Source organism: Culex pipiens, chromosome 3 (assembly GCF_016801865.2).
Source record: "Culex pipiens pallens isolate TS chromosome 3, TS_CPP_V2, whole genome shotgun sequence".
Lineage (NCBI taxonomy): Eukaryota > Metazoa > Arthropoda > Insecta > Diptera > Culicidae > Culex > Culex pipiens.
The window spans coordinates 36673187-36697055 of NC_068939.1; the positions used below are offsets into that span (position 1 = coordinate 36673187).

The 23869-nt window shown below is 36.1% G+C and overlaps 1 protein-coding gene across 8 annotated transcripts in view; it reads right to left on the bottom strand.

Moving 5' to 3' along the window:
- Nucleotides 1-6504: 6504 nt before the first annotated feature.
- Nucleotides 6505-23869, bottom strand: part of LOC120415778 (four and a half LIM domains protein 2) — a 306724-nt gene continuing 289359 nt past the window's right edge. For 7 of the 8 annotated variants that reach the window (XM_039577402.2, XM_039577401.2, XM_039577403.2 and 4 more), the window contains 3 exons: nt 7811-7980; nt 7556-7742; nt 6505-7444 (listed from right to left, as the gene is read on the bottom strand). In XM_039577402.2, the coding sequence (XP_039433336.1) occupies nt 7287-7444; nt 7556-7742; nt 7811-7980 (515 nt within the window). In that variant the 3' untranslated portion in view covers nt 6505-7286. Of the gene's footprint in view, nt 7445-7555; nt 7743-7810; nt 7981-19385; nt 19907-23869 lie in introns of those variants that run through there. The other variant, XM_039577408.2, reaches the window with a different exon arrangement.

Consider the following 23869-nt stretch of genomic DNA (forward strand, 5'->3'; position numbering starts at 1 on the left):
TGTATATCAGCCTGTGGCGCAACAGGCTTTGACAGGTTGCGCTCTTGTTTTGATTTTTATTTGGCTTCACAATAACATATTTAAAAATGTCCGAGAAATTTGATAACAATATTCTCCATTCCATTCCAATTACATTTTAAATTTTCGTTTGATATTTTAAAATATAAGGCTAGATTTTTTAAATTCCACACTATTTTTCTTTAAAAGTTCAATCAATCCAATCAATGTCCTTTCATTTGCGTCCAAGAGAGCTAAAATCGGTTGAAATGGTCCTCATTCCAATTTTTAACTCTCAAGCTCATTTTTATGAACAGGGTCTTAAAGCCCTATGTCAATTTTTATGCACAACGGTTTTATTAATTTTAATGCAAAAAATAAATTTACAACACAATTTTTTTTTCGTCAAGAAGGGTCTCGAAGTTATTTTTGCCTTCCTCACCTCAATGAGGAAAGGCTATCATTCAATGAGGATAGGCTAATCACTCTAAAAATAAAATTCTTTATTCGACTTCGTAGATCCACCTTCACGTATACATATCGAATCAGAATCAAATTCTGAACTCTGATTCTGAAATGTCTGTGCGTGTGTCTGGATGTGAGTCTGTGCACCGAAAAATATGCACATGATTTTCTCCGGACTGGCTGAACTGATTTGGACCGTTGCAGTCTCATTCGATCCGTCGTCCCTAGTTAATATTATGAAGTTTAGAAAAGTTCTTCAAAAGTTATGCTTAAAAAACAATTTTAGCTTAACTTCGAAAGATTGTAATATGGGTGGTTTTTGTGAGAAACCCCGTCTTGCTATACATTTTTAGAAAGGTATTTAAAAGATCTTTCCAACGCGTTCAAAAGATTGAAGATCTGACAACCCTATCAAAACTTATGAGCACTTAAGTGTTATTTATGCACTTTTTTGAGGCCGGATCTCAAATATTTTGATGAAAAAGCTGTCCGGATCTATCATCATCGTTGGAAAGAAAAACAAAAGACCTTTCCAACAAGCCCAAGAGATTGAAGATCTGACAACCCTATCAAAAGTTATAAGTACTTTAGTGTTTTTAATACACTTGTTTCGAGGCCGGATCTCAGATATTTTGATAAAAATAACGGTTATTTATACACTTTTTTGAGGCTGTGTAGTGTATTCACTTTATGAATGCGAGGAAGGCACCAACGACCTAATGGTGGATTAATTTACGTTTTTAAGATTGATTTTAAAATCCATTTTAAAACGTCATTATACTCAAAAAACAAGCATTATGGTTGTGAACAATAGTAGTACAGGACATGGTCAGATAAAAATCTGATTTTTTGTTCCACATTTTTTTTTCACAATTTCAAACATGAGCAAAACAAAAAAAGCAAAGGCTCACATAGATTTTTGATAGGTTTTCCCTTTTTGAAACGTGATGCTTTGCTTTCCATTAGTTTCCAATAGAGTTTGTTGCTAAATATTTTGAATGTATTCGAATACGAGTTCGAATACGTGTTTCCAACTAAAGCAAATTTTTTAAACTTATTTAATCCGCCATTTTAGCTGCAATGTAGGATTTAAAAATTCTAAATCATTTTAGAGTAGTTTATTGGTCAAAAAATTAGATTATCAAAAATTAGACAATATAAAAAAACTTTTTTCGTGATGCGATTATCCGAAGTTTTGATTATTCGAAGTGAAATTTTTCCGAGGCCTTCGGATAATCGAGTCGGTCTGGACTGTAATTTGGAATTAAATTTAATAAATGAGCACGATATCGACGACGATCTATGGTAGATACGCAAAATAAAATTAATGTTTTAATTTTTATTCTATTTTTGATCCGTTTTGTTATACAAACATTTTTGACCAACGTAAAGTGAGAGGTCTTTTTTGAGAGAAGTGAAATCGAAATTTATTGACGGTCCTGAAATGTTTTTTTGTATTTGAGTTGTTCTACGAAACACCTCGTGTGAGTCTTTTTGTTAAATTCTTGTCTCATTTATTTTGTAGGTTTTGAAAACTGTAAAACATGAGTAGATATTCAAAATGTGTAATGATAAAAAGTCTGAATTTGAACATGCAGTGGACTCTCTGGCTGTTGATCTTCTCGATTTCAATATTGCTCCAGCCGTCAATAATTTTTTCAGTCCCTTCAAATAGATTGCTTTGATTTTTCGTTCTATAATTTGATAACTCCCGCACTCGACGGTCCCTTCAAAATCGACAACGAGAGAATTCACTGTATAAATCTTTCAAAGAAACATTTTTATTTAATTTTTTATTGTTTCAGTTGAAAATATTTTTGTTAGTTTTCACATTCATTCATACTTTAAAAAGTGTACAAAAATACTGAACTAAATCATATTTTGAAGAATTTGGTATTTTTTCTAGAGCGTCCAATTTCCCGGGGTTACAAATTTCCTGGGAAACGGGAAATTTTAAATTTATTGAAAATTGTTCTGATCTTGGCTTTGATCAATATTCTGCATCAAAATTGTATTAACAGCAACTCTAATGGTTAGAATAAGTGTAAAGATCAATTAATAGGTTGACTGCATGTAAAAAATCAAACAACTTCAAGTAAATGTATATTTTTTTCTATTTTTATCAGATCAAATCGCAAAGTAAATCAAAAAATGATCTTTTTTTTTTAAACACATCATACTGGTTTCAGCTCTTGAACAAAATAGTAAAGCTTTTTAGTTTTTTTTTCTTACAAATATGACTTCTCGTTATACTTCAAACAACTAAATTTTGTTTTTAATATTTGGAGCAGGTTTTTAAATTTTTTGGCAACTCTCAAACAGTACAAAGTAGATTTTCAGCAAGGGACTGGAAACTCTAATATTACTTAAGAATACTGAGTATACTAACGATATTCCAGTATACTTGTTAATATACTAACCGAAAAAGCAATAAACTGTCAGTATATTATGATACTCTCAGTATATTGGTAAGTATACTGGCGATATGTAAAGGAAATAATAAGTATACTTACATATATTTTGATATACTGGTTAACATCATAATTATAGCTCTAAGAGTTTCGAACCCCTTGATTTTCAGTGATGTTTTTAATGGTTTTATTATACCACATGGTTTTTGAATTTAAAACCAACTTCGGCTGATTTTTTTTTCATAGCTCAAAAACCATGATATTAGTTATATGTACGTAGAGGGTGACGATTCTCGAGATTTTTAATTTCCCGGGAATCGAGAGTTGTATTTTGCTATTTCCCGGGAATTCCCGGGACCCGGGAGTTTTTTTCAACTATGCAATAGTGCAAATAATTTAACAGAAATGTAATAAATTTGTGGCTTTTTAATCAATTCAGTTACAATAAATTCAAACTTATGCATTGAAACGTCGTTTCATAGTTCACAGTTCTACATTTTAATATTTTTTTCTGAATTCTGAAGCTTTTTGCATGGACTTGTTATAAGATTTGTAAAAATTTAAAATTAGCTAATATATAATTTCCCAGCATCTTTATTTTTGCAATATGATAAATAACGACTCAAAACAAAAATTTAAAATTGTTTTTCCTTCTTGGGTCACCTTAAATATTAAATAAAAAAATATTAACCTGGAAAATATTAAATGAAAAAATATTAACAGTTATCCGGAAAACCATAATGTTAACAATTGGCGGATCTGATATTTACAAAGGTTGATGCAAAACCCAAAACTACTATTGAATTCAAAAAGGAAATTACCTTGATACAGCGGAATAAAGTTATTTAGAATTAAAAAAAAACAAAATTGTAAGGATTGATATGCTCGAGGGATGTTATGGAAATTGAAAAAAACGAAAAAAAAACTTATCTTGAAAAGGCTTATCCCTCTTAGAAATAATAAATAGAAATCAAATTTAAAAAAAAATAGTTTTTCATTTATGGGGTGTACCTGCTAAGTATGCTTTAAAGTAACTTTAGGCTACACCCAATTATAGTTATTGGAATTTTTGACAAGTTAAAAATTACACTTTCTGAATAAGAAGCATTCACTGAAATAAAAAATAGTACCAAATTCCTTTATTCTAGGAATTTTGCCCCTTTTCCTTATTTAGTAATCTGGGTTTTTAGATTACTTAATAAGGAAAGGAGCTAAAATTTCTAGAATTTAGGAATTTAGTACTTTTATTTTTTTTTTCAGTGTTGGTTTATTCGAACTTGAATATCGATCATTGAACACTCAATGTTCTGAACAATTTCAATTTTTTCAAATGTTTTTCTTATTATTTTATATAATTTGGCTTTCATATTTAAAAGAATCAAATTTCCCGGGAGTCTCGACCAAATTTCCCGGGAATCGAGAGGTCAAAAAATGATCGATTTCCCGGGAATTCCCGCTCGTCACCCTCTATATGTACGATAAATTAACAGCACTTCACAAGCATTCTTCCATTTTTTTTTAATTTAACCCTTTTACACCCATTATTGCACCAGTGCTTCATAATTATTTTACATCAAATTGTAATTTATTGAATAGTAGGCGAATTGAAGTAATAATTCTTGCAGAAACCTATTCGAAATATTTAATGATACTACATAATTCAATTTTCATCTCATTTGAGCATGGTAAACAAAAACGAAAACAATCCAAATTTTGTTTAAATCTAATCTAATCTAATCTAATCTAATCGAACACAAGCGCAGCCAGTCCGAAGAAAGCATCCGGGAAGAACTTATGGTTAGATTACGCCTCAAGTTCTTTCTTGTCATTATTAATGATTGCAGTACTTTCGAGAACCCCCGAAGTGTATTACACTCATTAAAGCGGCCCGGCCTACTGCGTTGCATTAACCGCATGAGACAGATTCTATGAACGGATCCCACATTTCATAGAACCAACAGGGGAAGAAGAAGAAGCCGGGGACATACCGTACCAACCGGTTCGAGTTATTTATAGATTATAATGGTGTGTGGTGTGTAGGGGAATCGTTGGGGAAGGGATTGTTGTATTATATAGTAAATGACCTTGTGATATTATTTCACCACTACGGATTAATTCACTCAAGGGGTGTCAACCCCTCGGTGGCCGAGTGGCTAGAGCATCTGACTACCAATCCAAAGGTGTGAGTTCGAATCCCACCTGATTCCATGCGTTTTTTGTTCATATTCAAAGTTCAATTATAGTCGAATAATTTCAAGGAGACCGGTCGGGAATCGAACCCGGAACCTTCCGCTTATGAGGCGGGAGCCGTAGCCATTAAGCCACGGGCCGGTCAGAAAACAATCCAAATTTTGTTTAAAGTTTATTTTCATGAAGCTAGATCTATTTCCAGATGCTTCTACAATTAATGTTCAATTAAATATTTTCTTAAAGACTACCGCTTGAATTTCGGAAATTCCCGCGAAATTTCCCGGGAAACGGTAAATATTTTTTACGGAAAATCCCGGGAATTTTTTTCCCGGGACGGAAAATTGAACGCTTTTTTCAAAACAATTCATGTTTTTGTTTTACTATATTGTTTTAAATAGTTTTTCATCCTTTCAAACATTTTCAAATATTTTCCAAGACTTATCTTTATGTTTATTTTTCGAAGGTTAATATTTTCATCTAAAAATTTTAAGAGTTTTTCCTTGGAGTTCTTCTTGAAATAAAATAAGGCCAACACAAACACTGGAGAGATAATTTATTTATTCAAAAAATCCGACTACTACTAATAATAGATTAAGTATAACAAAGAGGGGGAGTGAAAAATGATTAGCATTCTGGTTTTTGTTTCCTTCTATTTATTTTGATATAATGTGCCACTGTGTATGTATTCTCGTGAAGTGTGTGTGTATGTATAAACGTACGTCGCGCGTAAATCTGCATCTCCTCGCTAATAATTACATAATTTAGTACAGTAAATGTGGTTCCATTCTTTTTGTTTTTGCTTCCATCTCTTCTCTCAAGGCTTTCATGCTTCTACGCTATCATAAAATATAGTAAAAATGGTAATCAAATTGTTAATTCAATAAATAATCGTTTTAAACTTTAGCGCGAAAATATTTTTCTCGTTAGACGATACTGCTGCGAAAGGGTATTAATTTATAGTAGACAGAAGAGAAACCTAGAATTTCACCTTAATATGATTCTACCGCGTACCTTCTTCTTCTCATGCGTTCCGCTTTAGCGTGTGTGTGTATAGGATTATCTTTAGTAACTTTTTTTTTTAAATTTTATTAGCTTTGATAGATTTCTAGTTTCTTTTTATTAACTTTTTCTTTAAATACAATTTGCTTCGTTACTTCGACCGCCTAAGTTATAATATAGGTAATAATTGATGTTTTCTTTATGTTTTTTTTTTCGTTTACAGTGAACAACATGTAACATAAAGAGGGAGGAGACAAGCGTTCTTGTTTTTAAAGTTAAACGTGTTCAAGGGTCTGTTTGTGTGTTTTTGTCTGTATTTCGTTTATTAAAGCTCACCATTCTACATAAATACTTTAATTGTTTCTTTTCTTAATTTTTATTATTTTTAAAAGCGATAAAACTAGGACAACAATCATTTAAAATTTGTCACATTTCTCGTTTGTGTGTGTGTGTGTGTTTGCGTTTTTTTTGTATGTATGTTCGTGTGTTTGATTCCTTAATTTGTTCATAGTAGAAGGCAACTTTTGTGAATATAGGCCGTCCCCGCTAATCTCGCATGTGTGAGTGTATGGTCGTGTTTGTTTTGCTGCTCCGGTTGCTTTCGTTTTAGCGTGTAACAAAGCATTGGTATGTGAGTCATTAGTTAGGGTGTTTAGAAAAAGCCGATTCTTAATAAAAAACCATAAAATATAAATATATACTTTCACAGCGTAATTGTTTTGCATGCATGGCTGATAAATATGTGCCCGCGATATTTTTGTTTTTCCCTATAACAAAATGTGTTTAAATACATGTTTTCTCTTTCGTGTGATTTTAAAAAAAACACTTTTACCATGGCAATAACTAACATTTTTTCATAGAAGTACGGGAGAGGGGATAGCTCAAGCCAAAAATCAAAAATCTTGAATACCATCTGACGTATACCTAAATGTAAATAAATAAACGCGTTCGTTTAGGGTGAAAACAAGGACGCCATTTTGAAAAACTCTTCGTTCTAGCGCAAGATGGCCGCCTGTTTGACACTTGTTCTGCACGACTCTGTGTAAGGCTTCGTCTTCTTCTTCTTCTTCTACGTCGTTTGTGAATTGGTTTTTTGCTTCTAGTTCAATTCCTAACACGCATCTTTTAGAATATCATTTTGCTGTTGTTGTTCGTTGTGTTTTTTTGTTAGGCGGTGTTTTGTTTTGATTTGTTGTTTTTGTTTTGCGTCCCCACATTTACAATTTACATCAGTTTCTGCTTGGCGCACTCCGGACAGATGACGTCCTGCTCGTCGGTGATGAAACCGCGTCCGACCAGCGACGTCTTGCAGATCGCGCAGATGAAGCAATCGTTGTGCCAGTGGCGGTCCTCGAACGAGATGAAACGGGTACCACCGATTCCTGGTTCGGAAAAAAAGAGGGCAACACGTTAGCATAACCTCACACTTTTTGACAGTTCAGTAGGGCGAGGGGTAGGACACTACCGAAATGGGCTCAAAATGGCAGACTCACCGGTAATTGGCTTGACACAGGAGGTGCATCTCTTGGCGAACAGCTCCCCGAAGCACTCGGCACAGTACGGCTTCTCGTCGCGGCTGGTGAAGCGCTGGCCGGCCAGCGACACCGTGCAGTGGGTGCACGTGAAGCACTCACGGTGCCACGGTTCGTTCTTGTAGGTCACACCGCCGCTGGTGATGATCTGCGAGAAAGGCGTCAAACGGTTACAAATCGGCGTCCATTTTAGCTTAGCGAGTTGCTTCAGCTTACCTTTTTGCACTTGATGCAACGGGTCGCGTACTTTTCCTCGTAGCAGCCGGCACAGTAGATCTCCTGCTCGCGCGGGATGAACGACTTGGTGCCGATGGCCGTTTTGCAGACGCAGCAGCAGAAGCACTTCTCGTGCCACTGTCTGGTCTTGTACTCCATCTTCTTGGTTCCTGGAAGAAGGCGTGGAGATAAAAAAAGTGAGGTTAGAATCGCTCAAGATGATTTTTTGATGTCACTTGTCAGGACGTGGTCTAGTAAAATATTTGCAGAGATTTACAAAAAAAAGTTTGTTTATTTATAATATTTTATTAAAATTCTATAATTCTCAATTTATTAAAAGTGGCTTGCCCCTTGTTAATCACTTTGATTAAAAACTACTCAGATTTTAAATAATTTGAAGTATTTTGTTTTACTTATGTTTGAGTGAATTAAATGGATATGTTGATATTTTTTAGCATAAATTATATTTTTTTTGCTGGAAAGATGATGTGTGTAAAAATCCTTTAGACGAGTTGTATTGAATGATCGTGTAAGGTAGAGTCAGTGAGTAATTATTACCCAATTTCATTTTTTGGAGTGTAAACAAAACAAATCAATTCCAACTTCAGCTGTTGAAAATTGATATTCCAGATTTGGTAGAATACAATTTAGATTTGAGTAAATTTTATCCTTTATAATTGACTTTTTCTCGGACTTTTTCCTATTTATGTTTTGTTCTTTGAAATTTGAATTATTATGATTTGTGTGTTTTACAAAATTTGAGTAAATTTGCTTTGTTCCGATTGACAACATTGAAATAATGAACATTTTAACCAAAGAGTATTTCACTTCTGTCTGTTTTTAATAAATAATTGATGTAGGTACATTAAAAGTGACATGTTCTATCAAGATGCTCTTTCAATTTGATCCAATTGCCAAGGATGCCACTACTAATTGCACCTTAACGCAGCTTTAGAACGCAATTTTAGGTTATCTAACAATGTGTCCATAAAAGCAGTTCATTGCGATGCCCCGCCACTATAACTGGCCCAAGTCCATAAAAAGACGATTAAAATCTCACATCCATCAACGCTGCAGCTTCCAACAACCAAACGGGGGCAGGCAGGGAACGCTCTAAACCAAAACGCCTACGCCACTGGTCACGACCTCCGTAACGCTACGCCACAGCTCTCCCGTAACGCCCAACGAATACGATTTATTAACGACCGTGCAATCAATCCCGCCGTTTTCGCTCTCTAATGAGTATAAGTGAGCAAAATTTACATTTTAAATTGAGTCAGTCTGATGACAAAAGGTCAGCCCCCCTCCCCCTCACAACGCTCCTGTGCCCAAAATCCAAAGGGGGTAACGTCGTAACGCGCCCACGACCTAATCTGCCAAATTAAAATCTTCGTCTGCGCGAAACCAGGTTAAGCTTCGGCGATTGTTTCGCCAAAACAAATTCGTTTCTGACTCACTTTAATTATCGTGTCGCGATTCGCTGCCGAATTAAATCGATCCCGCGAAGCGTGTACTGTTTGTTTTTTTTTTGTTGCGTCGGGGTCACGCCGCACGTTTTTGTTGACGTTAGTCGCGACGGTTGAGAAAAAAAAGAGTGAGGTTAGGTTTATCTAGCTTGTTTGATCTAATTTATCCGCCCACGATAATTGCAATTTTATGCGAACGCGTGGAAGCGACAATTCCGATGCAATGGAGTTGAATTGCAGCTTTTGATTTGTTTGTGGAAGGAGCAAATCGGATCGGTTTACTTTTCCGTGCGAGCTGTCAGTTTGACGTGTGTAGAGATAACGAAGCGACGCGGTTCCGCGTGGAAATGGCTTTAGAGGGAAGCTGACATTTATACCAAGTGGGTGGATAGTTTTTAAGCGAACTAGATAAAATTAGATTTGACAGCTGCATACTACACCCTACTTTAAAATTACTCAGTTTTCGTTTCAAAACTGAGGTCAAACGTCAGATTTTGGTGATAACTCAGGTTTGAGTATATTTCAATCAGTTTTCGTAAAACTCTGAGTGAAATCTACTCAAATCTAACGTTTAACGTTCAAAACTCATTTCTGTGTGATTTTGGATATGCATGTTTTGAATAAATTCATCAGAGCTTTTTAAACGTGTACTTAGCTGTCATGTGGCAGCGTTGCCAATATTGCAATGCATTTTCAAAGGATGAAAATATTATAATTTTAATTTATGCTCGAAACTGCACTCCACGTGCAGTGCGGCCAGCATCTACATCACGTTGATTAATGGCGCATAATGGCGCACCGTCTGGGCACCGGTTCGCCATGAACCGCGATTACTTTCTCGGATCATTTCGCCGCCGGTAGGCCGCGCTGAGGTACTAAACTATGAATAATTCCCCTCATCAAAGTCGCGACTGGTTTTGCGCAGTGCTGCTCGAACTTTGGCGCGTGGTCATAAACATTGCGCCTGACACCCACGCGCACGTGGTCAGAAGCAAAAAAGTGAAAACATCTCGCCTTCTAGGGTCACCGTTCGCGACGCGGTCATAAATCCATCATGGCGGTCATGGCCTCCTGGGTCGTCAGCTGATTGGCGGAAAAATTTCCGGAAATTAATCAAACTCTTTTACATCGCTCGAAAAAAAGAGGTGACTGTATTCAAATCGTAACTTGGCACCCTTTCCGCAGACCTAACCTCAAAAGGGGCAGGCAAATTCCAAGCCTTGTACGGTAGTTTCGCGCCACCAAACGGCCGCGCGAGTCTAGATCTTCTCTAGGAATGATTCATCCGCGACACGCTCCGGCGAGGAATTTGCGCGCGCGTTGGCCGGAATATAATTTAGTACGGCAATAAAAATAATAATTCCATAGGACCGGTTAGCGTACTGGCAGCATACTTTGCGCCGAGGGCGCACTTTATTCCCATTTTTGTGCATGTTTTGGATGGGGTGTTCTGATCATCGGAAGCTGCGTTTCGCTGACCTGACTCAACTGGGGTGAACGAGCTGAAAAAAAGTTTTTTTTTCATTTTGCTTAGTAACAAACAAAACAATTTGAATTATTGGCAACTCTTTCTTTAAAGTTTGTTTTGACGTTTGGCGTGTAATGTTTTGGTGCCCTTTCGAAGAATAACTCAATTTTGGGTATCTTTGTTATCTTAACTACACCCTTAGCTTAATTTACTCAAATTCCTGTTAATTTTGAGCAAAACAGAAGGTTAACATGGATGAGCCTGTCAATAATTCTGACAGATCTGTCACTTTCCTCCATGCAAATTGCAGACAGCCCAACTAGCTCACCCTCGCGACCCTTTAAGCATCAGGCTCTTCAACTCTGTCGATAAGTAGGAACAAGTTTTGAACACAAAAGCGACTTTCAACGACCACGCGCACGTTGCATTTCCGTCGTCCAAGTGGGCTTGAGTGAGTGTTTCATTAAGGGGAAATGTGAAGCACACGCCGCTGTAAATGTTTGCTGACAGTGATTAAATAATGGCGCAAGGATTAAGATTGATAAACACTGGATCAGAGGGGAAGCTCTGGAGCTTAAGCTGCGCGTTTACTTTGTTGTCGGTAGAAATGGCGTCGCGACGGTTGTCAATTTTAATATCATTAACTTCATTACATGCAACATAAACTTCTGAATTAAGCTAAAGAAGAGAAAACATCAATTTTTTTTTTAAATCATCAATTTTGAAACAACTTGTGAAAGTTAATCTAACAGTTATGCCGCACGATTTAAAAATGAATTAAATATTTAAATTTCGTGTATGTATATTTTGGAACAAAGAAGTTTTTTTTACATTGTAAAAGTTTTAATTGGGTCCTAAAATAAAGCCATGATTGGGTCCTAAAATGAAGCTTACATTGCTGATATTATTGTTTACAGCGATAAGGCTTATTTTTCTGAGTACAATGACCCTTTGTACGACCACAAAGAGTTTAAAATTGATTTTTAAATCAATTTTGACAAATTATCCTCGCGGTCCTTCTTGACAGAAAAGCTCCTACTTGACAGCTCGTTCCAAGGGGACAATAGTTGATCCATCGAAAAAATGTTGTCTTGTCAATATTTTTGTTTCCTTTAAATTAAAAAAAAAAGTGATCAAAAATGGGCTTTGGTCGTGTTTCTTATCGTTGTACATAAAAATTCACATAGGGCTTTAATACCCAATTTGTGATATTATTTTTCACAGCGATACAACTTAAGCTTAATTATTAATTATTTTTTCTGAGTACAATGTTCCTTTGTACGACAGTAAAGGATTTAAAATGAATTTTGAAATTAATTTAAAAAAAATAGCTTCGTGGTCCATTTTGACAGAAAAGGTCCTACTTGACAGCTCGTTCCAATTTTGTCTTGTCATTTTTTTATTTTTACCATTAGTAATCAGAAATGTGTGTTTTACCGTTGCAGTTAAAAATTTACATACACTCTATTCCTTATTTAGTAATCGGGTTTTTTGGATTAATTAATAAGGAAAGTAGCCAAAATTCCTAGAATTTAGGAATTTGATACTTTTATTTTTTTTCAGTGTAGGGCTTTAGGACCTAGTTTAGGACCCTATTCGTGGTCAGAATGAGCTCAAATTTAGAATTAAGCCTAGTGATAGGCCAATCTTCGACTTCGGGGGTAGCCCCGAGGAAGCCCGATTTTGACCACCCTAGTGTACAGTCTTACTTTAAATTACTAAATTTTCGTCAAAACCGAACCTACTCAGAAATGAGTAAATGCGTCATCCGGCGCGAATCTCAGCCAGATCTGGGTGCAATTTACTCAATTTTCAGAGTGAAATCCAGTTAAGTCAATGTGAAAGTGGAAAGCAACCGAACAACATTTGTTTGTTATTGTTTATATTGCGTGCTCTATTTTTGATAATTTAAGGTCAAACATTAAAACGCGTTTTTCTCTGAACGTCAATAAAGCTAAGAACAAAATTGTCCGTTCGACGCAGTGGTGAACGCAGAACGCTGTGCCAGTTCGATTTTTCCATCAACTGTCAGTCGAACAATCTGCAGGGGTTGCTTTGTTCAATGGTCGATGACTGACAGGCTATGATGACAGGCGAAAAATTTTGCGTTTGCGTTCAGGCCTGACGGACAATCTTGTTCTTACCTTAAGCGACGTGCGACACGATAGCACGACAACGCCGATTTTTGGATATTTTTGCTATTTTTTTAGTAGGATCGATTTTTTAAAAAGAAAACTGAGTGGTTTTGAACGTGCGTGTACATTTTTGAGATTCTCATGTCGTGATGTAAACAAAGAGCTATCACCTTAAGTCCTTTTTTTTGCAAAGATAGATCGGATTAAATTTGTTTAAAATTCTGCTCCTTTTTTCAACTGAGTGAAATCTTGGATGTAAACAGACAGCCTATCCCACTCTTTCTCAACTTGAACTGTGCACTTAAATGCAGATGCTTAGGACCTATTGCAAACAAACCTGCGTAATAAATGTAATCCTTCAAAAGTGACAGCTATTTGTTTACATCGCGAACTGAGCATCGCAGAAACCTACACTCTGATGAGAGTTTTACTCATTTTAAAGTTACAGTATGTAAAAAAAGTATTTACACCCCTTGGGCACTATGCACATTTTGTGATGAAACATGTAAACAATTTAATGTTGACATAAACCTAGTACTACGTTTTGTTCAGAAACTCATGCCGAACATTTTGCTGCAAAAAGCTCATGAAAAGATGTTTTCTATAAAAAGTTATATAACAAATACTATTACAAAAATAAAAAAGGTGCAAAAAAAGTTTGTACACCTTTCGAAAAATTAACATAAATAAAGTTATTTGTTGACAAATCACCATAAATCCAGTCTCCCAACTCCAAATAGGCATCCTTGACTGATTAAAAATATAATTTGGATTGAATATAAAGTTTACTAATTACTTAGTTTAAAAGTTTATATAACTCTGGAAATTCTATATAAAACTTATCTAAACTTAATTTTGCAAACTTTCAATTTAACTAAATGTCAATATATTACCATAGAATTGCTAAATAAACATTTAGGAGTGGGTATAACACCATTTTGGGGGTCTTTGTATCGCTAGAATAGATTTTTCGTTGGAATTTCGTACCAACCCGGAATTACGTCGTCGAAAAATCCGCCGGCATCCGAACCGGTCCACAATTCACAAGTTAACCTATGTGGCATCGGAAAGGGCATAAAATTTCCGATCTTTTGATATCCATACATCCAGGTTTTCTATAAAACCCACGTTTTTAAATACCTGGGCAAAAAGTAAGTTTGATCCACGAGAACAAAAATTACGAAATTCCATACATTTTTGGCAGATTGCCCAAACGAAACCATAACAACGTTTTTGCCTAGGTATTTAAAAACGTGGGTTTTATAGAAAACCTAGATGTCTGGGTATCAAAAGATCGGAAATTTTATGCCCTTTCCGATGCCACATAGGTTGACTTGTTAATTGTGGACCGGTTCGAATGCCGGCGGATTTTCCGACGACGTAATTCCGGGTTGGTACGAAATTCCAACGAAAAATCTATTCTAGCGATACAAAGACCCCCAAAACGGTGTTATACCCACTCCAGAATGTTTATTTAGCAATTCTATGGTAATATATTGACATTTAGTTAAATTGAAAGTTTGCAAAATTAAGTTTAGATAAGTTTTATTTAGAATTTCCAGAGTTATATAAACTTTTAAACTAAGTAATTAGTAAACTTTATATTCAATCCAAATTATATTTTTAATCAGTCAAGGATGCCTATTTGGAGTTGGGAGACTGGATTTATGGTGATTTGTCAACAAATAACTTTATTTATGTTAATTTTTCGAAAGGTGTACAAACTTTTTTTGCACCTTTTTTATTTTTGTAATAGTATTTGTTATATAACTTTTTATAGAAAACATATTTTCATGAGCTTTTTACAGCAAAATGTTCGGCATGAGTTTCTGAACAAAACGTAGTACTAGGTTTATGTCAACATTAAATTGTTTACATGTTTCATCACAAAATGTGCATAGTGCCCAAGGGGTGTAAATACTTTTTTTACATACTGTATGTTCGATACGGAATTAGATCTAGCAATACAATATTATTTGAAGAACCTGGAGTTAGGTTCTCCAATTTTTTTGGGGCAATGTCGAATTGTAAACAAAAAATCTATCCTTCTCGTTCCTAAGTTAAACATCAACAGAAGTGAGTAGGATTGATTCTTTGTATTTTACACTTCGACAATGGCCCTTATTACGTTGTTTGAGATAGTATTGTTGCTATGGTTAGCAAATTCGCCAATATCATTTTACGGCTTGTAGAATTAAACAAAAAACAAAAAAAAATAAAAAAATATCAATATGCCTCCTGTAATCGTCACTCATTCTAAAATGAAGTCATCTGTCAACACCGGCCTCAAATCATCATTTTTCACAGCAAAAAACCGTGAAACCGAAACACCCCGCTGTCAAACAGGTTGCATTTGATTCAATTTTGTTCGCAAATCCCGCAGCAAAAAAAACCTCCCGCTTCCATTTCAGCCCCCGTAATTTGACAGCTCAAGCGGATTCCAAAATCCCCGACGCCGTCGGCTCTTCCCCCAAAACGAAATTGAAAATTTATGCAAATTCCATTTGCCGTGTAGCGCGCGCGCTCGCGCTCTCCGGCTGCCGTTTTTGATCTCTTTTCGCAACGACAGGTTAAACTTGACGGGGAACCATAACCCGACGAATCGGCCGTGCGTGGGCGGACCATCGATCCGCGGAGGTCTTTCCGATTGGTCAGTGACTATTTATGGATCGGTTACAGGCGGTTACGTTACGCTCGCGCGCACCATAATGGAAATGTCAAATGTTACCATAATGGCGGGCTTCTTTTATGGCACGCCCGCCGTAAAGTATCAATTTATTAATTGAGCTTATTAGTGAGCAGTGTGTTCTTTTGTTTCCGATCTGCAAATGACCTCCGGTGTGCACACCTTGCTGCCGTTCGGAACGGGGGGTGGTCAGTTCTGTTTTGGATCAGGATGCAACCACCCCGAACGGTAGTAAAAAAAGAAGTTTTATGGTTTTACAGCTACGCCGACATTCAACGGTGCGATTTTTGCGGGGGGTGTTGATCTTCGATCTTCGACTAAACGTGACTTGAAGCGTGAATTTTTTCAGCACATTTACCTTATCGAAGTGGATAAAGAGGTAAAGTTTTTTTTTTTGTGGGAATTTAAGTGATTCTGTTGGGTGGATTGCGCGCGTGGGAAGTCAATCGATTTTGGGGGAGACCAGGAAAAGATTGGCGATTTGTTTGTTTGGTTTGCTGGTAAGTATAATATTGAACGATCTTATCGACGTGGATGTTGAGTGGAACAAGTCAATGTCGACCGGGGGTTTAAGCGTGCAACGAGTCGGCGGGAGTAAATTGTTAATGACAAACCACTTATTGATGAGATCTACTGGTACATTAGTTAAAGTTAATTTCAAATAAATATGTATGTTCAGGGCGTGTTTTAACTCTCATCAAAAATTCAACAAAATTAATAAAATTTAAGTTTCCAAAGACTTATTTTGAAAAAATCTTCAAATCTTCAAATCTTGAATTTCCAAAGGTATTTTAAATTATTTTTTTGCCTGTCACTTGATTTTTCAAATCTTCAAAACATTCAATCTTAAAATCTTCAAATCTTCAAATTTTTAAATCTGTAAATCTTCAAATCTGTAAATCTTCAAATCTTTAAATCTAATTAATAAAAAAATAATAATAATAATAAAAAAATCTTCAAATCTTTAAGTCTTCAAGTCTTCAAGTCATCAAATCTTCAAATCTTCAAATCTTCAAATCTTCAAATCTTCAAATCTTCAAATCTTCAAATCTTCAAATCTTCAAATCTTCAAATCTTCAAATCTTCAAATCTTCAAATCTTCAAATCTTCAAATCTTCAAATCTTCAAATCTAATTAATAAAAAATTAATAATAATAATAAAAAAATCTTCAAATCTTCAAATCTTCAAATCTTCCAACCTTCAAATCTGGAGCAACATTTGAAATGGGCGGTACGACATTGCTCTTACGGCCTTTCGTCCCATTTAAACGCGTGTAATCAAAGGCCGTAAGAGCATTGTCGTACCGCCCATTTCAAATGTTGCTCCAGAAATCTTCAAATCTTCAAATCTTCAAAAGGTCGTAAGTGCCATTTGTGAACAATGCCGTTCGCTTTCCATCAAAAGGGTTCTAAAGCCCTATGCCAATGTTTATGTACAACGGCGAAAAATAAGATTAAAAACCATTTCTGATCGCTTTTTTCATTTTAATGCAAACAAATAAATTGACAAGACAACATTTTTTCGATTGATGAACTATGGTCCCCTTGGAACAAGCTGTCAAGTAGGATCTTTTCTGTCAAGAAGGGCCGCGAAGTTATTTTTTTAAGTCGATGTAAAAATCTATTTTAAATTCTTTTGTGGTCGACCAAAACAGTATTATCACAAATTGAAGCTTAATTGTAGAATCCAATCAATAAATTATTCTCTTCAAAAATGCTTTATTTTGTTCATTTGTACCCCTTTTGAGCGGTGGCGTTACGCTTTTTGTTTCGTAGATTTCTTTTAAACCTTACAACATTTTTGCAATCTTTTAAAAGCAATTTATAGGTTTTGTTAAGATCTACAAATCGCATTTTGAAGCTTGCAAAAATATTGTATGGTTTAAGAGAAATCGACGAAACAAAAAGCGTAACGCCACCGCTTAAAAAGTGGTTTCTATGTATTCAAATCATCAATCCTCAAATCTTAAAATTTTCAAAACATGAATTGAATTCAGCGATGCCAGTTTTTTCGGCGGTGACGTTACGCTTTTTGTTTAGTAGATTTCTCCTAACCCATACAATATTTTTGCAAACTTCAAAAAGCGACTTGTAGATCTGAACAAATCATACAAATTGCTTTCAAAAAATTGCAAAAATGTTGCGTCATTCCAGACAAATCGACAAATTAGAAAAACGTAACGCACCGCGTAAAAATAGGTTTCTCTGTATAAATTTAAGCTTTATTATTGTTAGGCTTGTCTTCTAATACTGAGCAGTTCTCTAGGATTTCGGTCATTCGATTTTTTTTGTATTTTTTAATCCGACTGAAACTTTTTTGGTGCCTTCGGTATGCCCAAAGAAGCCATTTTGCATCATTAGTTTGTCCATATAATTTTCCATACAAATTCGGCAGCTGTCCATACAAAAATGATGTATGAAAATTCAAAAATCTGTATCTTTTGAAGGAATTTTTTGATCGATTTGGTGTCTTCGGCAAAGTTGTAGGTATGGATACGGACTACACTGGAAAAAAATAATACACGGTAAAAAAAATTTGGTGATTTTTTTATTTAACTTTTTATCACTAAAACTTGATTTACAATAAACACTATTTTTAATTTTTTTTATTTTTTGATATGTTTTAGAAGGCATAAAATGCCAACTTTTCAGAAATTTCCAGGTTGTGCAAAAAATCACTGACCGAGTTATGAATTTTTTAATCAATACTGATTTTTTCAAAAAATCGAAATTTTGGTCGTAAAAATTTTTCAACTTCATTTTTCGATGTAAAATCAAATTTGCAATCAAAAAGTACTTTACTGAAATTTTGATAAAGTGCACCGTTTTCAAGTTATAGCCATATTTAAGTGACTTTTTTGAAAATAGTCGCAGTTTTTCATTTTTTTAAATTAGTGCACATGTTTGCCCAGTTTTGAAAAAAATATTTTTGAAAAGCTGAGAAAATTCTCTATATTTTGCTTATTTGGACTTTGTTGATACGACCTTTAGTTGCTGAGATATTGCAATGCAAAGGATTAAAAACAGGAAAATTGATGTTTTCTAAGTTTCACCCAAACAACCCACCATTTTCTATCGTCAATATCTCAGCAACTAATGGTCCGATTTTCAATGTTAATATATGAAACATTTGTGAAATTTTCCGATCTCTTCGAAAAAAATATTTTTGGAATTTTCAAATCAAGACTAACATTTCACAAAGGCCAAACATTCAATATTACGCCCTTTTAAAATGAAAAAAAAAATAAAAAAATCACCAAATTTTTTTTTACCGTGTATTATTTTTTCCAGTGTAGTCCGTATTCATACCTACAACTTTGCCGAAGACACCAAATCGATCAAAAAATTCCTTCAAAAGATACAGATTTTTGAATTTTCATACATCATTTTTGTATGGACAGCTGCCGAATTTGTATGGAAAATTATATGGACAAACTAATGATGCAAAATGGCTTCTTTGGGCATACCGAAGGCACCAAAAAAGTTTCAGCCGGATTAAAAAATACAAAAATTAAAATTGAAGAAAAAAGACCGATTTCGTAGAGAATTGCTCACTAATTGATGTCTCCACAAAATTTTGCTCAATCACATATAATGGGATCGGGGAATCCTTCAATTTGTCAAAAAACCTCATCTGCATTGATTAGCATAAATTTCACGCTTTGTCTAATATCGAGAGACCAGTAGCAAACAACTCTAAAATGAACATCACTCTTCCAAGCTTATTTAAACTCCGGCTTCACCTTCTTCAAACACAAACAACCCCTCATTTTCGCTAATGACCCAAAAACCTCCCACCCCGAACTCCAAAACAACAGACCTGGCGTCGTGTCACGACAGTCGCCTAGCATGCACTCCATCCCGAGGTGGCACCGGAAGGTGGCGTTCTCCTTGGCGGCGGTCGCCCCCGGCAGGAACATGCTGAGCACGGCAATGTCCTCGCCGGTTTCCTTGGCCCGCTTGATCCGCTCGCCGCCGATGGTTTTGGTTTTGAGCCGCAACCGGCTGTCAAAGTCGGACGCCAGAATGTCGGTGGCCATTTTTTTTGGGACCCTCTTTTTTTTGGTTAAAACTTTTTATTTCAAGATTTTTATGAGCTTTGGCTCACACACTGAAAAAAAGCACTAATTTGCGCACTTCTTCGCTTTCAAATTCCAAATTACACACTCAAAAGCTCTTCACCAACTGTTGGTCACTTTCACGAAAGGGGTAGCCGCGTGTGGGGGTCTTAAAAAACCGTTGCGGAGGAGGAGATCTCGGCAAGGTACTTCCTAGCGAAAGGGTCGGCCACGACGGAACGGAACAGCGATGTAATCCGGACAAAAGTTCATTCATAACTGAAGCCGGCGAGCGCGGCCAGTGTTATTCTTATGCCGAGGCAAGAGTTGTTGCTCACCTCGTCAGCAGTGTATAGCTGGAAACTATTGCCTGGAACTCCACACAACCACCGCGAGCTCTCTTCTCAGTGAGATAGAGGTGGTTGCGTGACTTGGGGAACTTCGAGGGGAGGTACTTTTCTTTTGATGGAGTCAAGTTCCAGTAGATTTACGAGGCAGATGTGAGGGTACTTGGTCAAAGGGTACTCGAACTATCAACGTGTAACAAGCTGAAGATGATGCATTTTTCGATAAAATTAACATAAATTAGTTGAATTAAACATCTTTTAAAAATGGCGTTTACGTCAGTTTTTAAACTTTCTAACCTGTAAGCAACTAGGTGGTAACTGGAGAGGACTCTCTTGTACGGAACGGTAAGTGTTGTTTGGCGGATTGAATTTCTTCAAGTTGTTTGTACTCTACTACGGTGTTGTTGTGGGCCATCAGCAGAGAGATACAAAGAAGTGTGGAGCTTTTCACATTCAAATGAGCGGTGATTACCTTGTGGTTCTTAGTCTTTTTGAAAATAGCTGAACAAAGAACGGCGAAGTTGAGAAGGGTTGATTTATGACTTTTAAGTTTGGTTTGAACAAGAAAATCGGAGTTGGAGCTTTATGAGGTGATGCCACGGACGATGCTATAATTTAAAAAAATCAATGCTATAATTAGCAGAATTTGAAATTTGGTCCTAAAATTAAGACTAAATTGCTGATATTATTTTTCACAACGTTGAAGTTTGTTTTTCAAAACACAAAGACGCTTTGTACGGCCACAAGGGGTTAAACATGATTTTTGAGTCAATATTGAAAGATTAACTTCACTGCCTTACTTGACAGAAAGTATCCTGCATGACAGCTCATTCCAAGGGGACCATAGTTGATCCGTCGTAAAATGTTGTCTTGTCATTTTTTTGCATTAACATAAAAAAGTGATCAGAAATTGTTTTATGTGTGTTTTTTATCGTTTGACACAAAAAATACATAGAGTTTTAGTATGACTTTCTACCTGATGTACTCGCGATTACGTGTGTAGTGATGCGGTTGTCCAAATTCGCTAGCGCTGACTCTTTCACTCCGATGGAAGCTGACCTTGTTTATGTTTTGGTTATCCTGGCACGGTAAATTGTTATTGTTTTGGTTTTACTGGCACGGAGTGATACACTCACACTAATGCCAATCAAGATGGTGGGTAACTGAGATACAGTCAATAGTTGCATAGTACGAAGACTTAACGCTTTGTAATTCTTTGATTACTCTAAAACGACATAAAAATTTTGCAATATTTTTTAATTGTAGATTGGAACAAGACGATCAAATTGCTTCTAAAAGATTGAAATAATATTATTGCTTGTTTGAGAAATCGACGAAATACAAAGCGTAACGCCTGCGCACTAACGGCACAATGTTTTTGTAATCTTTTTGAAGCTTATCGTAGATTGACGAACAAATTACTTCAAAAAGAATGCAAAAATATTATGCCGTGTTTGAGAAATCGATGAAATATAAAGCGTAACGCCTGAGCACTATGTGTGGTTTTACTGTACAGCCTTGGAGCTTTAGGATCCTATTACAGAGATACCTCTTTTTACGCAATGCGTTACGTTTCTCTAACTTGTCAATTTTTCTGGAACGACGTAACATTTCTGCAATCTTTTTAAAGCAATGTGTATGTTTTGTTCAGATCTACAAAACGCTTTTTGAAGCTTGCAAAAATATTGAATGGTTGAAGAGAAATCGACGAAATAAGAAGCGTAACGCCACCGCGTAAAAAGAGGTTTATCTGTATAGTAAGAGTAGCTGTTGCTGCCAGCTACTATTTGATTTTTTTTTACTCAAATTAAAAATATAACTGGCAGCAATTTTGGACCACAGAGAAACCTATTGTTACGCGGAGGCGATACGCTTTTTTATTTCGATTACCTGAAACTCAACAAAAAAAATTTGCAAGCTTCAAGAAAAATTACCTCTTTTTTGAGTAATTTTACCTAAAAAATGTGAACCTTATATAAATCTACTAAAAACTGATGAAAATTCACCAGTTCCTGATGCAATATTACTTTTTTTGGGCACCAAATCCGTTACCATAACCATTTTCTTGCTTGGCAGAAAAATCGTTAAATTATAAAATGTAACGCTTTCACGTAAAGAGAAGGACGCTTCTTTTCGTTAATTTCTGTTAATTATGAGAAAATCTAAGAATTTCCCTGAAAAGAATGCAAAAATATAGTACTGTTTGAGATCAATCAGCTGAATGTAAAGCGTAACGCCTGCGTTCGGATTCTCTCAAATATTTTTTTTGTTTGACGTGTCAAATACAAAAACCCTCATCTGTGGCCAAGGTATGTAGATTAGTAAGGTAAAGTTTTCAAGCTGTCAAAATAGTTAGTTAGCACGAAACCCGGATTTTAAATGGAGATTTTCAGAAAAGTGAAAATTTGACCGTTTTCCGGGCAAATTTCACCGGATTTTTTTCTGTGGGGTTGTTAAGCATGCCAAACTGAACCGAAATACGCTTTTAAAACAAAAAAAGTTTTTCAAAAAAATAAATTCAACTAAACGCGTTTTTTGGTTCAGTTTGGCATGCCTCACAACCCCACGGAAAAAATCTGGTGATATTTGTCGGAATATGGTCAAAATTTCACTTTTCTGAAAATCTCCATATATATAATCCGGGTTTCGTGCTAACAATATTGACAGCTGGGAATTACCGCCTTACCTTATCTAATCTACACACCTTGATCTGTGGCAATGTGGGGCAAATTGGGAAAGCAGTTTTGATGCGTTACGTTTTTTCTAATTTGTCGGTTTCTCTGGAAAGACGAAACATTTTACAATCTTTTAAGCGCAATTTGTAGATTTTATTAAGATCTACAAAAATGCTTTTTGAAGCTTGCAAAAAAAAAACGGTATGGTTTAAGAGAAATCGACGGAACAAAAAGCGTAACGCCTCCGCGTCAAAAGAGATTTCTCTGTACCATTACGCGATTTGACATTTTAGGTTGACGTTACACTGTTGCCGTTTATAAAGGCCACCATGCCTGAAAAACTGGATATAATTTTACTTAAAAATGGTGAAGAATTATGCAGAATCCGGCATGAAAATACGAGAACCGAAACATGGCTTATTCCTGATTTTTCAAAAATGAAACATAACCTCGCCAACTTGACTTGCCAAACCGCGCGCATTATCCATTAGCGCACCCAATCAGCATAAATTATAGCACCCGAAAAATTGAGCGATTTCTCCCGCGCAATCGCAGCCAAGACACATTAGACGCGCACATTAAGGCCCCATCCATCTGACTTTTGATTAGCACCCCCACCTTCGATAATGGTGGCGTCCCCTTATAAGCCTATTATCAATTATCATAAAAACCTAGCTCCACGAGCACCGGTGGCGCAGTTTGGATCGATTTATTTAAATTTCTAATTCGAACATGTGCAGCGCACAACGAAAATAAAAAGTGTCACTGGCAACCCCACCTTTCCGGGCGGCCAGCCCCCCACGTACGCATTTTTGTCCGCGGTCCGCCCCCTCAGATGTGGCGACAAATGGAACCCCCGCCACAAACGAGAACCAATAAATAATGCCTTTTATTGAAATATGAACGAAATATCCATTTATTTCTATCAATCGATATCAGTGTTGCATGCGCGGGCACGGAAAGTTTGAAATTTGAGGAAAGAAAAGTTCAAAAAGTGACATTTGGTCGCCGATTGCCATAACGCGCCTGCTGTCACTTTGACAGCCGATTTTTATAGCTAGCGGACGGGACTTTCCGTGCAAACGGAAGCGGGAACCTTTTTCCGCGAGGGTGACCAGCAAAGGTCAGCTCGTGATCGTGGACCCTCGCTCCCCTTGCAGTTGTTATTGTTTGCCCGGCCATATTTGACGCAAATTAGCACAATGCCAATAATTGTAATCGCAA